The 15,240-nt window shown below is 43.7% G+C and overlaps 1 protein-coding gene across 1 annotated transcript in view; it reads right to left on the bottom strand.

Annotated features, from left to right (window-relative positions):
* The window catches only part of DDR2 (discoidin domain receptor tyrosine kinase 2), a 54,092-nt gene that overhangs the window by 4,884 nt on the left and 33,968 nt on the right, over window positions 1-15,240 (bottom strand). The window contains exons 8-14 of the mRNA XM_083507104.1: window positions 13,973-14,216; window positions 11,669-11,731; window positions 10,202-10,332; window positions 9,424-9,634; window positions 7,518-7,741; window positions 3,429-3,559; window positions 2,149-2,340 (exon numbers count right to left, since the gene is read on the bottom strand). Coding sequence (XP_083363230.1) covers window positions 2,149-2,340; window positions 3,429-3,559; window positions 7,518-7,741; window positions 9,424-9,634; window positions 10,202-10,332; window positions 11,669-11,731; window positions 13,973-14,216 — 1,196 coding nt within the window. The remainder of the gene's footprint in view (window positions 1-2,148; window positions 2,341-3,428; window positions 3,560-7,517; window positions 7,742-9,423; window positions 9,635-10,201; window positions 10,333-11,668; window positions 11,732-13,972; window positions 14,217-15,240) is intronic.

Genomic DNA, 15,240 nt, shown 5'->3' with positions numbered 1-15,240 from the left:
AAATATGTTGTTTTTTTAAATGGAAAAAACACGTAAAAGTAATAGGCTGTATGATAGCAATTGCAAAGTTATTTACTAGAAACTACTACCTAAAAAATTAAATACAGTTTCTCATAGTAACAAAATCAACATCATGACATAATATATTAAAATGTAGCTTATTCTGTTGACAACCAAGTCCAATATGTACAAAATACAAATCCTATTTTGTCAGTGCTGTAATTCATTCATTTCTAATTTCTTTGTCTTCTCTTGTATTTATCCTGGATATTCCCGTTTTGCCCGAAGGGGCTTCGTCAGCTGTGCGTAGTTCTAAATCATACAAACACAGACACTTTGTAATATAATAGGTACACCAATTAAAAATCCTTGTCTTGTCTGCCTGTGCCAGCATCTGCCAGTGCCAGTTTCTTTTGTCTACCAACTTTATCATCATCATTAGACACTTAGAAGATTATTTCATGTCCCTCTTCTAAGGAATACGTCAGACAGAAAAATACAAGAGAAGATGAAGAAATTGGAAATGAATGAATTACAGCACTGACAAAATAGGCTTTGTATTTTGTACGTACTGGACTTGGTTGTCAACTGAATAAGCTACATTTTAATATATTATGTCATGATGTTGATTTTGACACTTATGAGAAGCTGTATTTAATTTTTTAGGAAGTAGTTTCTAGTAAATAACTTTGCAATTGATATCATACAGCCTATTATGTTTACGTGTTTTTTCAATTGGATTTGCATAATATAGGCATTCTGGTGGTTTTGATTTTGAGCTTATTTAAATGGGGCAAATAGCAGCTTTGGGCTAGGGGGGGAGTGGGGGTGGGGAATGCATGGGTCAAACTACTAATCCAGCTGTTACAGCCTCTCTTGACTGAGGCCTCCCACAGCTGCTTTTTATAAGAGAAAAAGATGTGGGCAGTCTTAAACACGCCATTTAAAAACACCTAGAAGTCACATGTAGTTTGAGCATCAGCTGGAGCAGCAAAAGCAAAGCCCTAATTAGGTGGGTAAATCTAGAGGGAGATACAGCACGGGACGGAGAGGTTTTCTGCTTGTTCCACTGTTTTCCCCAGGAAAACCCTCTATTTACCGCTGAATTGGAACAAGCATCAATCTGTAGCAAAATCGATTATTGCTTGTTCCGATTCAGCCGCAAATAGAGGGTCTCCCCAGGAGAAAGGGGCAGGACAAATGCAAGTGCTGGCGAGCCCTAACATGAAGTTGTGAAGGCTACTTAATACATGGCTGAGTTGGCCTTGCAAGAAGAAAAACTAGATGATGCTTTTCTTTTACACTGATCCCTATAATTCAAAGTCCCCGAGATAGTACAGTATCTCTCTTCCTACCCTTAGTTTTTCCGTGTCTCTGCTACACCTTTCCTGCTCTTTTCCCGATATCTCAGCTTCCCACTTTATCATCCTCATCTGCCTGAAGGTCTCCTGCTCTCCAGAATAACTCTGCCTAATGCAGACAGTATGTCCTCCCATAACATGCTGGGTGCCCCCCCCTTCTTCAAGCTCTTGCCTTAGCAACCTCTGTCTTCATCCCCAACTAGCAAATCCTATGGATCCATCCCAGGATGCCACACTCTGAACCTGCAGGGTGCAGCAACCTTCCCGAAGCGAAGCAGGTCTGGTTCTGACCAGTGCCTGGAGAGGACACTGACTAGAAGACTCAGATATGCTGCTCTGAGTTCCATCGTGGACAAAAGCCTGGACAGAAATGTGAAATGTGAAAAAGTACTTTTACCAAGCCCTTCCACTCTGCCGTTGATTTTGTTGTCTCCCCAGAGCAAAAAACAAGCTTGTAATATTATTTATACAGGAAGCATCTGGAGAGCAATCATAGTTCTTTGAACAGACAAGGCTGCAGGAGGTGGTGGGATGAAATGGGTGGGAATCAAATACTTGCTGGGGGGCAGAAGAGGGATAATGAGGACCCCCTTTGCTCCAGTAAAGGCTCGGGGGGAAATGCCCAAGGACTGCACCTTGAGCCCTTTTGTGCAGCACAGTACAACATGCACACACACAAGCTCAGCGGCTTGTGGAGTCAGAATGTGGAACAGCTGCCACCTAAATGAGGCCTGCACACAGAGGAGGCAGTGCACAACCCAGCACTCACACCGCCTTCATGAGCTACCTGACAGAAGGGGTGGAGCACTCCGACAAGTCCTGGGGCTCCTGGCGAGACAGGAATTGGTTGAGGTCGCCATTCTCCATGTACTCCGTGATCATGCAGAGAGGGTCGTCAGTGATGCACACGGCCAGCAGCCTGATGATGTTGGGGTCCTTCAACCTGGACATAATCTTTATCTCCTTGAGGAAGTCGTTCCTTTCAGAAACAAAATTATTATAATTTTGTAAAATTGTGTGTCTTTGTTTTTCAGTTTTTCAGTTTCCATGGTTTTGTATGTATTGTGGTATTTTATGCCTTGTCACTTGCTGTTATTTTACTTGATTATAGTTTAATAATCATTTATTATAATTGTTAAGAGTGAGTTTCTGATTATTATTTGCTGATAGTTTGAGAATTAATTTTATTTTGTACTGTTATAGTCTAATGGATTATTGAATACAGCTTTATTTGGTAAAAGTTTGTTTTAAAGTTACTATGTTTTTATTATGAATCCTTTGTATCCTATCAGATTGTTATAAGGTGTGTAATTATTATTATTATTATTATTATTATTATTATTATTATTATTATTATTATTTATACCTATACCCTGTCCATCTGGTTGGGCTTCCCCAGCCACTCTGGGCAGCTTCCAACAAGAGATTAAGAATACATTAAAACATCAGTCATCTTTGTTGTATATTTTGTTGTTTTTCAGCTTGTAAACTGCCTTGTGTATAGTAATATAGAAAGGCAGTATACATATTAAAAGTGAAATTAAATCCAGCATGGGGAATGGATGTGGCCCAGGGCCTGAAAGCCTTGAGCTGAAAATCCGAAAGGCCCTGGTTCAAATCATGCCTCAAGTCTAGCATGAACCTTCTCGTTAGCCTTGGGCAAGTCACACTCTTGGACCTCACTTCGTGCACTCTCTATAATATGCAGATACTAATACCAGTCTACCTCACAGTGTTATTTTAAGGATTACAGCAATAAAATGTATCTGAAGTATTTTTAACATACTTTGTATTTCACCTAATGCTTTTGAACTGTAATTATAAATGGTTAAGAGCCTTTTGGTGCGTTTTACTCAAGATTCCTTTCTCAAGCAGGGCAGGAAACCTGCTTGCACCCGGGCTTCCCATAGGCATCTGGTGGGGCACCATGAGGACAGAATGGGCCTTTGTTCTAGTCCAGCAGGGCTCTGTTTACGTTATTCTGTTTATTTTTGGTCTGGTTGTGGGTAAAGGAGCTGCTGTAACTGATCTTAGGACTGCTACAGCTGCCTTCCGCCTCCCAAGCACCTGGCATTCTTGTTGGCATCAGCTCTCAGCATCTTCACAGCCAGGAGGACAGGTTGGCTGGTGTTGCCGTCCGGAACAAAATCCTTCTCCACAAACTGCTCCATCCCTCCTTCCACTTCACACAGGTGGACCTAGAAGGAAGGCAGCAAAGCAGAAATAGTCTGGCAAATAGCTCTCACAGAGAGAAGGGCTGGACTTAAAAAAAAAAGCAAGATCATGAGAATGGCCTCCCCCTCCCCACTCAACTCCCCCCCCCCCTTCCTCCTCTGCTTCTGGAGTAGAAATGAGTTCAAAGTGCTGTGCAGCCAATTTGAGAGTCCGTTTGCTTGTGAATTTCCTGTACAGACAGATGGTTGTTATCTTCTGGTTGTGTTATCACTCCACTGAAGTCCCCTTATCCATAATGGAAAGCTCCCCAGACACAACATAGTTGCTGCCAAGGATCTTAGAGAGAGGCAACATGACCAGACTGATATCAGCCCCAGGGCTGAGTGACCCATCAGATGAGCTTCTTCATATTTTGTATGAAATAAAACAATCTGGTGGTGTGAATTTGGGTGCCTGGATGACCATAAATGGATCTATGACTAGTTTTGCCTAAATTTTCTGAGGATCAGGAATTTAACAGATGAATACTGATGTTTTGCTTTATAGTTCTCTAGTATTGGCATGTAATACCCATCAGGGTTTAGATAGCCTCCAATTAGTGTGAGGCAGTAGAGAGGTTTTTACTTTGAGTCGTTTTCCAGAACTTGTAGTCTTGTTGGTTTGTTGTAGCTTCCCAAACCTTGTGGTACCTAAAAAACTAACATACCGTATTTATTGAACAGTATTAATCATTTTGATGAATGATTTCTGACGTTTTCTGATATTTTGAATTATTATGACTTTATGGAATTGTACTAATCATTTTTATAAATTTGTTGTTTGCTTTATTTTATACTATTTTTATTATTGTATTTGATAGTACAATGAGTGCAATGCTTGTTGTTTTAATGCTACTGTGATTATTGTGAGCCACGTGGAGCTCAGCATTTGTTGTTGAAAAGCAGAATAGAAATACCGAATCGATATTATAGCATGAGCTTTTGGTGGCCCACGATCAACCTCATCAGATGAATGAATTGCAATTCTGCATTGGGAAGCACATGTAGACATGGAGGGGGAAACAGAAGAATGAGTTCAGGGGAAATGAAATGTAAGGGTTTATCCACACTTACTTTTCCTCTGCTCTTAAAACCTCCATCTCTGAGGAGCATCATTTTTGTTCTGGATCGTTCCCTGTGAAACGTGAACTTCAAAGCTCAATCAGAGCAAAGGCAATCAGCAGAAAACCTAAATTGGCATTTGCAATGACTGAGTTTTAAAGAGCGGGTTTCTGTGAGGTTTGGGGGGCAAACCCCCCCCCCACGCTCAGACACAGAGCTTTTAAGTATGGAGGTGTGTCTTGAAAGAACGAGGCAAAAGCTAAGTGTATGAGTCCTAAGAAGGCCAGTGGCAATTACCTCAAACGGTGGTGGCCTAAAGACTACTTTTTGTCCTTTGTCGTTTGCGCAGAAACTTGCCATAAACATATGGTAAAACTTTTTTCTCAAGGCCTGGGAGTCGGACAGAGCAATAACCAATTCCTAGAGCCAGGCCACACCTCTGAGGGCTCATCCAGACCTCCTTTTGTGCTGCGTTTCTAGTCATAGGTCCGTGCTTTAAAGCACCACGTTTAAGCACACTTTTCTTTTCTCACCCTGGCGCTCTCCCCGCGAAAACCCTCTCCTTACCGCTGAATTGGAGCAAACAGCAATCTGCAGAAAACCCAAATTGCTGTTTCTTCCGATTCAGCATTAAAGAGCGCATTTTCCTGACAAAAGTGTCAAGGCAGGGGGAAAGCACTCAGATACGGGGCTTTAAACTGCAGACCTGTGCCTAGAAAGGGCAGGGCAAAAGCTAAGTGGAGATGAGACCTGAGCCGGCTCTCCAGGACTGAGCTGCTGGGTCAGCGCTGTTTCCCGTTAAGGGTTCACACGCCACGTTATCTAATTGATAATGCACACATTAAACTTTAACATATCCCTATGTTTCCAGTGGGGAGGTAGGGACAAGGAACCACTTTTTATTGGACCAGTTTTTATAACCAATCAGTTAAGTTAGTTAATCAAGCAATGTAACAGCACTCCTAGAAACATGCAGCAGAAATACACAGAGATTTTCAGAAATGCAAAGAGATTTCTGAACACATATGTTGCGTCTCTCCCCTCACCCCCTACCCAAAAGTATCTGCACAAGATCAAAGTTAAGGACCAACAGAGCTTGTCCAGCATGCTACATAGCTCAGTTGGTAGAGCATGAAACTCTTAATCTCAGGGTCCTGGGTTCAAGCCCCACGCTGGGCAAAAGATTTCTGCATTGCAGTGGCTGGACTAGATGGCCCTTGTGATCCCTTCCAACTCTACAATTCTATGATTTTGTAACTGGCATGACAGATAGAGGTATAATTTTATAGCATTTCAAAAATCTGCAAAATTGTTTGACCTGAGATAACACTGGAGCAAAGTAAATGTTTGAACACAAAGGGCAGCAGTAGTTCTGTCGTACCACTTATCTTTTAAGAGAGCTGAAAGTGATATGATAGTGGCATTTTTGGAACTTGATGAACACACATATTGCTTCTGTCCCATGGTCACCTCTGCTCAAATAGGTTTTGGAGACACAACAAAAATGCAAAACCAATTGTTTATCAGAAAGGATAGTGAGATGAGCCTGCACAGTATAATAAACAATGCCTTGCCATATGAACAATGACAGAAAAAACGCTAGAGTAACTTCATTTGTTCAGGTCTTTTAAAGAGTGATACTGTACTCACTTTTGTTTTATCTAATTGCTTCTATATTGTTATTCCTATGCATTGTAGTTTAAATTAGTTTATTATTATACACCCTGGTAATAAACTTTTCCTTGATAGGCAGGGTACATTTTTTAAAAAAATCAGTAAATAAATAAAATCTGAACTTTCAGTAAAAATTGAAAGCCATCATTGATGGTGATACTGTCACCGTGTCCATGTATTGTCACTGCTGTGGTGAAAAGAAGAGTTTAATTTGCACTGGTATTTATGTTCAGATCCATAAGATAAATATAAAGTGCATGTCTTCCCTTAGAGAATCCTGGGAATTCTTTGCTGGAAGCTGTGGCTATTAAAATAAAAGCTGTAATAATAATAATAATTATTATTATTATTATTATTATTATTATTATTGGCAGCTTCCATGTCAGGCTACAATAAGTAAAATACAATATTAAAAGCAGTTTAAAAACTTCACAATCACAAAAATAAGGTGGGTCACATGAGCCTGTGATTTTGTATTTTATTTTATTGGGCAGTTGATCATAGTGGACACCTGACAGGGCAGCATATGCAGTGAAGCAGTTATCAGTTTCTACTATTAGGCATAATTCTCCTCCAAATTAACACCCTCCATTCATTTCCAGAAGGTCAGCAGTGACAGACAAGGAGAGCGTTGCCAAAGTACAGTGGTACTTCAACAGACATTGACATAGTAGCACAATGGAAAGTCACAGAAAAATATATCAGCAAGGACAAGTGCTCCACGGCAAGTTGGGCCCAACATTGGGGGGGGGGGGCACCTGTTGTGTGGAAGGCACTCTGGCAATTGCCATGAATGGTGGGCAGACACTTACCCATCGGGGGGGCACAGAGGGTAGAAAGCGCCCTCTGTACCTCCCACCCCCAACCAGCACACCGGTGATCACCCAGGAGCAGTGGGGGGTGGCAGCCCCCTCCCCTCAATACTGGGGGGGGCTCAGCCCCCTGTTTCAAAATATTGAGGGGGCTGAAGCACCTTCTGTCCCCTATAGCTGGCACCCCTGATCAGAACATCTTGGCATTCCTATCCCAGTCCATAGTTTATCCAACTCCTTTTTCTTTTCTGCTCATGGCCTTCTTGCCTTAGTGCTCAGTCCAGCTGAGTCTTTCTCTTATCTCCATGACCAGACCATGCCATGCTTTTATCATCTGTCTCCTGCTATCCTTGCTGGAAGGTACACCTATTGTAAGGAGCAAGCCGTGAACTCACCTCTCCAAACTGGCCTTCTCCCAGCTTCTCCTTGAAAGTCAGCAGCTTTCGAGGAAACTCGGCCACAGCCACATCTTTGCCGGACAGCAAGTCCATGGTGATTGCCGGGACAGAGTAGGTGTTGCTGCCTGTCACCCCCTGCAGGTTCACAATGTCTGCCTCTGCATAGTGGGGAACCCCTTCAGCTGCACCGGGCTGGGCTGGCTTGGCAGACGCACTGCAACCTGGGAAGGGAGGAAAGCAGAGGAGAGGGTCTCAGCCAAATATACTTTGGGGTCTTTGGCAGCAATCCTCAAGGGCCACCTCTGTGCACATGAACTGGCCTGAACCCTGCTATCATCACCCGAGGCCCTTCTTCATGTGCCACGCTCCATGAGAAGCCCAGAAGGTGGCAGCACAAGAACGGGGCCTTTTCTGTGGTGGTTCCCCATTTGTGAATGGCTCTCTCCAGAGAGACTCACCTGGCGCCTTCACTACATATCTTTAGGTGCCAAGAAAAAAGGTTCCTCTATAACCAGACCTTTGACTGACGAAACAATTTAATGGTCTTTTAAATGACTTTGTGGGAGGGGGGTTATTGGTTTTTGTGGCTGTTAAGTATTTTGCGTTTTCACTTTGTATATTTGTGCTGTAAGCCACCCTCGGGTCTTCAGTTGAAGGGTGGTATATAAAGTGCTGAATCAATAAAATGAACTTTGGACAACATTAGACTTTTTTATTATTATAGCAAGATACCAGTAATTTATGCAGTGCTTTCTGTATATGTTTATTATGCCATAGCTCCTATGTTGGGGAAGTTTTTTTCTTTCTTTTTCTTCTGTTTGTATTCTGTTGCTTACTCTTCACATAAATAAAAATATTTATACATACTGTATATAAAAAGTTGAATGCTGCAACTTATGGATACTAAGAACTTTATTCTTTATTTTATGTAAGTTCTTCTGTTTCTGTTATTCATACAGTAAGGAGATTTGTGCAGGCACCACAGGCTCCAGGTTGCCCCCAAAACTGAAGGGCACTGGCGCGCACATGCACCTCGCAATGCTGTGCAGGGCAGGGCAGCCTTCCTCTAGGGAGACGCTACACAGGCCAGCGTGACCTCATGCCGACCAAGGGAGTGAGAGAGGAAGGCGGGAAGGCAGGCGGTCAGGGTGAGAAATATTGAGGGGACTGGGCCTGGCTGCAAGTTGTTGGCAGGGGTGACCCAAGACCTGGCCCGATTGTGTATTTGGAGTTTGCCAACAGGAAGACTGCCTGCTGCCATCAAGTTATCTTTGAATGCCAAATTAAGGATGGGCAGACCTCAGTTTTTCTCAGTTTCTCATTTTGCCAGTCTTAAGTTCAGTTCTCCACATTTGCACATCAGTTGTTGTTTATTAAGTGCTTATGAAAATTCACCCGTATGTGAATTTCTCCTAATAAACTTTTGTACGCAATTCTGCATTATTTACACATTTTTGCAGGGTAGGGCTTCCCAATATAATGTGGTTTTATTTTTTATTTTTTTTGAAATATGTGTTTTTAGACACAGTTTACCACCGTACATGTGTTTTTGTACGCATTACGTGGCAGAAGACCTACATTGCAAAATTCAGAGAATCCATACAATTCATTTTAACTGAATGAGGCTGTTGATTTATAATTTAATAACTCTTTTATCTATATATTCTGTGAGATGGCTGCTATTTTATGTTTTAAAATAAATTTGTGCATTTAGAAGCATAACAAAACTACCTTATGATGGCTTTTTTGGGACTGAAAGGCAGTATGTATAAAAGTACCTAAGTAAAGAATTCAATCTCATTCACCCCCATAAAGAAATGTTGAAGGTGGGACAGGGGTTTATAGCCCAGGGTAACAGAGCAAATATGGGAACAAGATCAACAGAGTGCCTGGATGCTCTGACCTGCCTCCTGCTCCCCTGGGGTGAATTCGGGTAACTTGCGGATGAGTCGAGAAGGCTCCTGGTAGTCTGCAGCCAGTGGGAATATGCGGTCGTAAGTGGAGTTTGATTCTCGCTCACTGGATGATGTGGAGCGGTTATGGTTGAACATGCTGGACTCACTGGGCAGAGAGAGGCTGACGGTCATTTCGTCATCCAGCATCCGGCGAGAGGCCTGGAAGCAAGTCAAGGTTTCATCTTTACTGTACAACAGGCAGAACAGGGAGAGACTGGCTTTATGAACTGATATGAACATCCCTGTTCAATCATATTCATTGGTGCAAGCGCAAGCAAGGTTTTAAGACGTACAGAGCTTTTCCTTGGGCCAGACTAACATTCTTTTAAGTTAAGAAGCGTAGAACAAGGGAGGGAGAAAGAGATGGGGATTTTACCCCCTGTAAGTAGGAAACAGCTTAAGGGCACAAGTAGGTTTCCTCAACAGACAGATATTCCTCAACAGACAGATAACAGACAGAAGTGTGCATGCACACGAAAGCTCATACCAAGAACTAACTTAGTTGGTCTTTAAGGTGCTATTGGAAGGAATTTTTTTATTTAGACAGATATTCAGTTATGAAAGGATCTTGAATGGGCTGCTTCAAATCTTGATACTAAACTCACATTTCCTACACATTTCTATGCTTATTTGCATGTGCCATGCTTAATCCTGAGGAAGCAACTTACTCACTTTGGCAGTTAAGTCTCTAATGCAGACGTGCACTGTATCTGTCTGCAGGCTTACCTTTTCCAACATCTTCTGCCAAAACTGTCTCCAGAGTATGATTACAATGATGGCCACCAGGATGAAAATGATGGCCACTAGGCAGCCAATCAAGATGCGTGTATTACTATCATCCACTTTGAGGGTTGGATCTGTCAGAATACAACCATAAAATGTGAGCTTTAGGTGAATTTATGAAAATTAAAAAGACTTTCATATGGCATATTGCAAGCTGCCATCTTTTGCCCTAGGTTTCATACCTCCCCACTCCATCAGAATTATTCCTGGTGTCTTTTCAAATACCGCCTCTATTCACACTGAGAACAGAAGCCTGAATAACTAAGAATGCAGTTCTACCCCCTTCCAGTATTAGAATCATAGAATCATAGAGTTGGAAGAGACCACAAGGGCCATCGAGTCCAACCCCCTGCCAAGCAGGAAACACCATCAGAGCACTCCTGACATATGGTTGTCAAGCCTCTGCTTAAAGACCTCCAAAGAAGGAGACTCCACCACACTCACACAGTATTGAGTGAGTGGGCTCAAGACGGCACATAGGTTCCCCTCTGCTGAAGAATGCCACTGGTCTTCATTATGATGGGAGGTCCAGCTGCGATCAAGAGGGTGGAGAGCTACGGCTGTCCCTTCTGGTAGAAGGAAAAAGGCCTGAAATAAGGTATTTCAGGGAAGGCTGCCAGTGGTCTTGGATCTATCCAATCTTCCATTCTTGGACAAGGTGATTGAGCAGGTGGTCGCTGAACAATTCCAGGCATATCTGGAGGATGCGGGCCATTTGGTCCCTTTCCAGTTGGAATTCAGGCCCCTTCATAAGCCTGAAACTGCCTCGGTCTCGTGGTCCCTAGCTCTGGCGGGCTAGGGACAGAGGTGAAAGCTGTTTCCTGGTTCTGCTGGATCTTGCAGCAGCTTTTGATACCATTGACCATGGTATCCTCTTGGCTGGGAAGAGGTTGGGAGCTGGGGGCACTGCTATACAGCGGTTCTGCTCCTTTCTCCTGGGCCGTGTCCAGAAAGCCTTCTCGGTAGTGGCGCCCACCCTGTAGAACTCCCTCCCATCAGATGTCAAGGAGACAAGTAGCTATATAAACTTTAGAAAACACTTGAAGGCAGCCCTGTATAGGGAAGCTTTTTAATGGGTTTTTTAAAATGTTTTTATATATATTGGAAGCTGCCCAGAGTAACTGGTGCCACCCAGTCAGATTGGCAGGGTACGAATAAATCATCGTTGTCATCATCTAATGGTGAAGGGTCTCCCAAGTGGTCCTATCTTTGGGTCCCTCAGCTATGACATCTTGGAGCAGGAGTAGCAAAATGAAAGTACGGGCCTCACCCCCACCCCTCCACCACAGTGCAAACCCGGTACTCTGCACCTCCCTGGTGCCAAGTTAGCATTGTTCCACAGCTAGCTCATCCACAATATTCCAGGTAGATCACTTTATGGTCCACATTCTAAACTAGCTTCTCACATACCATAAGTAGTAGGAGTCACTGAAGAATCAGGAAGGGCTCCAGAATTATTGTACATGGCTGCATCTAATAAAGAAAGGGGGGGGGGAATCCAGACTTAAACAACAGCACCAGCAGACACAGTGGTTGTTTGAAACTTTCATTTTTAAATGTGGAAAATCAGATTATAGGTGCTTCTCAAGACACTGAGCTGGTTTCACTTATCGTACCTTGGCTTAATGAAGAAAGATGTGAAAGCCCCTGATGGCCGTGCACACAGCCTCTTTGCTCCTCTAGTCACACAAACAGTGATTAAAACATTAGGTTTGGTTATGGAAAAGGCGGTTTCCCTTGGCCAACCAGCTAAACTCCTGTCAGTGGCCCATCCACACTTTTGTTTGACCTGTGATTCCTACTGATCTAGTATCACGGGTCCAATAGGGTTTTTGTCCCACCACTTTCCCCAGGAAAACCTACTGGTTACTGTTGAACTGGAGCAAATGCTAGTCTGCAGAAAACCTGAATAAAAATTTGTCCCTCTTCTGAACCAGTCCTAACATAGCTCCTGAATCGGATTTCATGTGCTTCATGTGTTGGGGAGAGTCTGCTCCCCGCCCCCCTCCTTCTTTCCCCACCTAGCCCTGCAGGGTAATTTTCCCAGTTGCCTCTTCAGCTTTGAGAAGCACTTCCAGTTTTCTCAGAATGTTTTATTTGTTTATTTTACTTTCCCCTGTTTACTGCTCATGTGAAACGTGATAAAATGATATTTATTGGAAGGGTCCCCACTTCTTTTGTATGTCAAATGACTGTCTGATTATCCAGCTTCTGAGCATCTGCTTCCCTGATTATCTGGTTTTCTGATTAACTGACTGCCGTAGGTGGGCAGAGCTGAAGTTGGGGAGAACACAAGAAGCAGACTATTGAACAGGAAAACATGGGGTTTCAGGGATAAAATCTGAGGCAAGAATCACAAGTGGGAACACCCAGCCCTGGACCAAATTGAAAACAGGGCAAGAAGACATGGGAGGGAAAGTGTGAGAGGGACAAGAGGACAGGCCTCAGAGACTAAGCAAAGTTTAGACCAGGCTCAGGGGTGCCAACTTGAATAAAATATGGGGGAGGGGGAAAGTAAGCCCTGCCCCATATAAATGATCACAATATGCGGCACATGCGCACCATTTGAATGGCAAAGCCCATCAACTTGGTGGGCAGTCCCCTCAAATGTGGGGGGTCTGAAGGGACCTCAGCCTCTAGGAGTTCGCTCTGTGACCAGCCTCCTATGGGAAGAAGGTAGATACCCTGCGGTCCCAGGCTGCTTAAGGCTTTTTAAAGGTCTAAACCACAGGGGGCCCTTTTCAGCCCAGCAGCCATATTCCCTCAGTTGCATACCGGGAGCGGCATATCAGTGGCAGGCACAGCCAAAGGCAACAACGTGAGCAGAGATGTGACTTTCGCTTGGCTGGAGAGGGGTGTGGGTGGGTGTAGAAAGCTCCAAATTTTGTATGGCTTGAACCCAACTTACCACACAAAGGCAAGGAAGAGATTATCACAATTCAGGGACGGACACATTCTGGCCATGCAAAAACACACCAGGTGAGGTGGGACAGAGCAAGGCCAATAAAGGCTGTAGCCTAGGAAGATGCCCAAGGGACGGGCAGTGATACCTGGAGGCTCTCACACAGTTTGAACTGAATCTAGAAACTAGCTGGCAACCCATGGTACAATCAGCTGTGTCTGCCCAGCTCCTGATAACAACCTGGCAGCAGCAGTTTCTGGACTCCAAGGGCAATCCCATATAAAGTGAATTAAAGTAGTCCAACCTGGCAGTAACAAGAACAGGAACAAGCATGTCTAAGTCTGACTTCTCCAGGAAAGGCCACTGTTTACAAATTAGTAAAAGGAACTCCTAACTGACTTTCTGGTCCATCAACTGCATCCTTCCCTGGGAAAAATAGACCTGGCCTTAGTCACATTTATGTGCAATGAAGTGTATGCACCTATGCACACTTTAGACACTAGAGCGAATGCCTACATGGCTTATGAGGCAGGAGTGGCTAGGGCACAATCCTGTTCACTGAGCCAATTTTGCTGCATGTACAGAACAGGTCTTCTGTGTTGTACAGGTCCACATATCTTGTATATCATTATGACAAATACAGGTCATCAGCCTATGCTGTGTCCAGACATATGAGAAAATGAAACCTACTTTCCTAGCACATCAGGCATTCTAGTAATGAACAAGGATTCCTGGCTCCCTCCCAAAATATCTCTCACTTACTAGGATACATATAAACACACACAGCTCCATCACCCATCCCTGTGTCATACCTGACTGGAAGGTGATCTCACTGAACATCATCCAGGTGTCCGCAAAGTAGAACTGGCATTTGATGGCACTGGCCATGTGATGGAGAAGGGGCACTGTGACAAAGCGGGCACTGGGGTTCACATCATCTAACACCAGCACTGAGGAGATGGCGTTAGGCTCCCACTCATTTGCATCAGAGCGGAAGTGGCACTGCACCTCCTTGAAAATCTTCACTCCCTTGGCAAACATATTGTTGCAGTGAACCTGTAATGGAGACATGAGATGGGTGAGCAGGAGGTGACGTGATCCCACCCAGAGACTATGAGATGCTCCAACTAAGGTTGCCACATTTTTTGAAAGCCCTGCTACATTAAACAGTAGAGCGAAACATAGAAAATTAACAGGAGAAGCAATCAAGTGTTATATAAATGTTATGAAATAAATAAGTAATAATACTCTCCCACTGTAACTGCATGCAAGGCAGCCACATTAACCTTTTGCACATATATTTGGGAGTAAGCTTCACTGAACTCAGTGCAGATTCCCTTTGAGTAATCAAGCTATAAGATGCCTCCTTCAGCAATTAATTGGTTGCCAGATCTTAGTGTATGACAAAATTTCAGAATTTTAGCCTTCTTAGGCTCTCTAGGGTCTCAGTTTCAGGACTGAGGTCCAGAATCACAGTGTGTGCACATACTATTTTCTTCTTGACTGTTTTGCCACTTGTTCCACCCATTCTATCCATCAGGTTGCACCCTTGAGGTGCTAGGCAAAGCCAGGCTCTTCTCTCCTGATTTCTCCTGCACAGGCCCCTCGGGAATGAATGGGGTGCAGCTTGAAACCCTTGCTCTTAATCGACCCACGCTCCCATCAATTTCAGTAGAATAAGGTATCAGTGGATTGTGTCCCATATCAGTTAGTGGAAGGGAAAGATAACATTTGAATTTCCTGCACAAGGCACAAAATATAACACCTGTTTATCCTTTGCCAGTGCCACTCTTAAACACATCAACTGTCCCAGAAAAAAAAACAGGGCATCCTGATTTTTCTCATGAGAGAACAGCAGCCCAAATGGCCACCGTGAGCTCACACAATTTCAGTACACTTTCACCCTGAAAAAGTGTTTTTTTCAGGGCAGAATATTGTGTGGCGCCCCAAAACACAAGTTTTGGGGCACCATGCCCCCAACAAGTGCTTGGGGGCCTGAGAACTTGTACGGGTAACATGACTTGCACAGGATTGCAGCCCCAGAAGATGGCGTCTGAGTTTTGGATCCCTTTGTATCGCA

The sequence above is a fragment of the Podarcis liolepis genome (genome assembly GCF_965112155.1).
Source record: "Podarcis liolepis genome assembly, chromosome: 6".
In the NCBI taxonomy this organism is placed as follows: Eukaryota; Metazoa; Chordata; class Lepidosauria; order Squamata; family Lacertidae; genus Podarcis; species Podarcis liolepis.
This window is presented reverse-complemented; position numbering and strand designations above follow the sequence as displayed.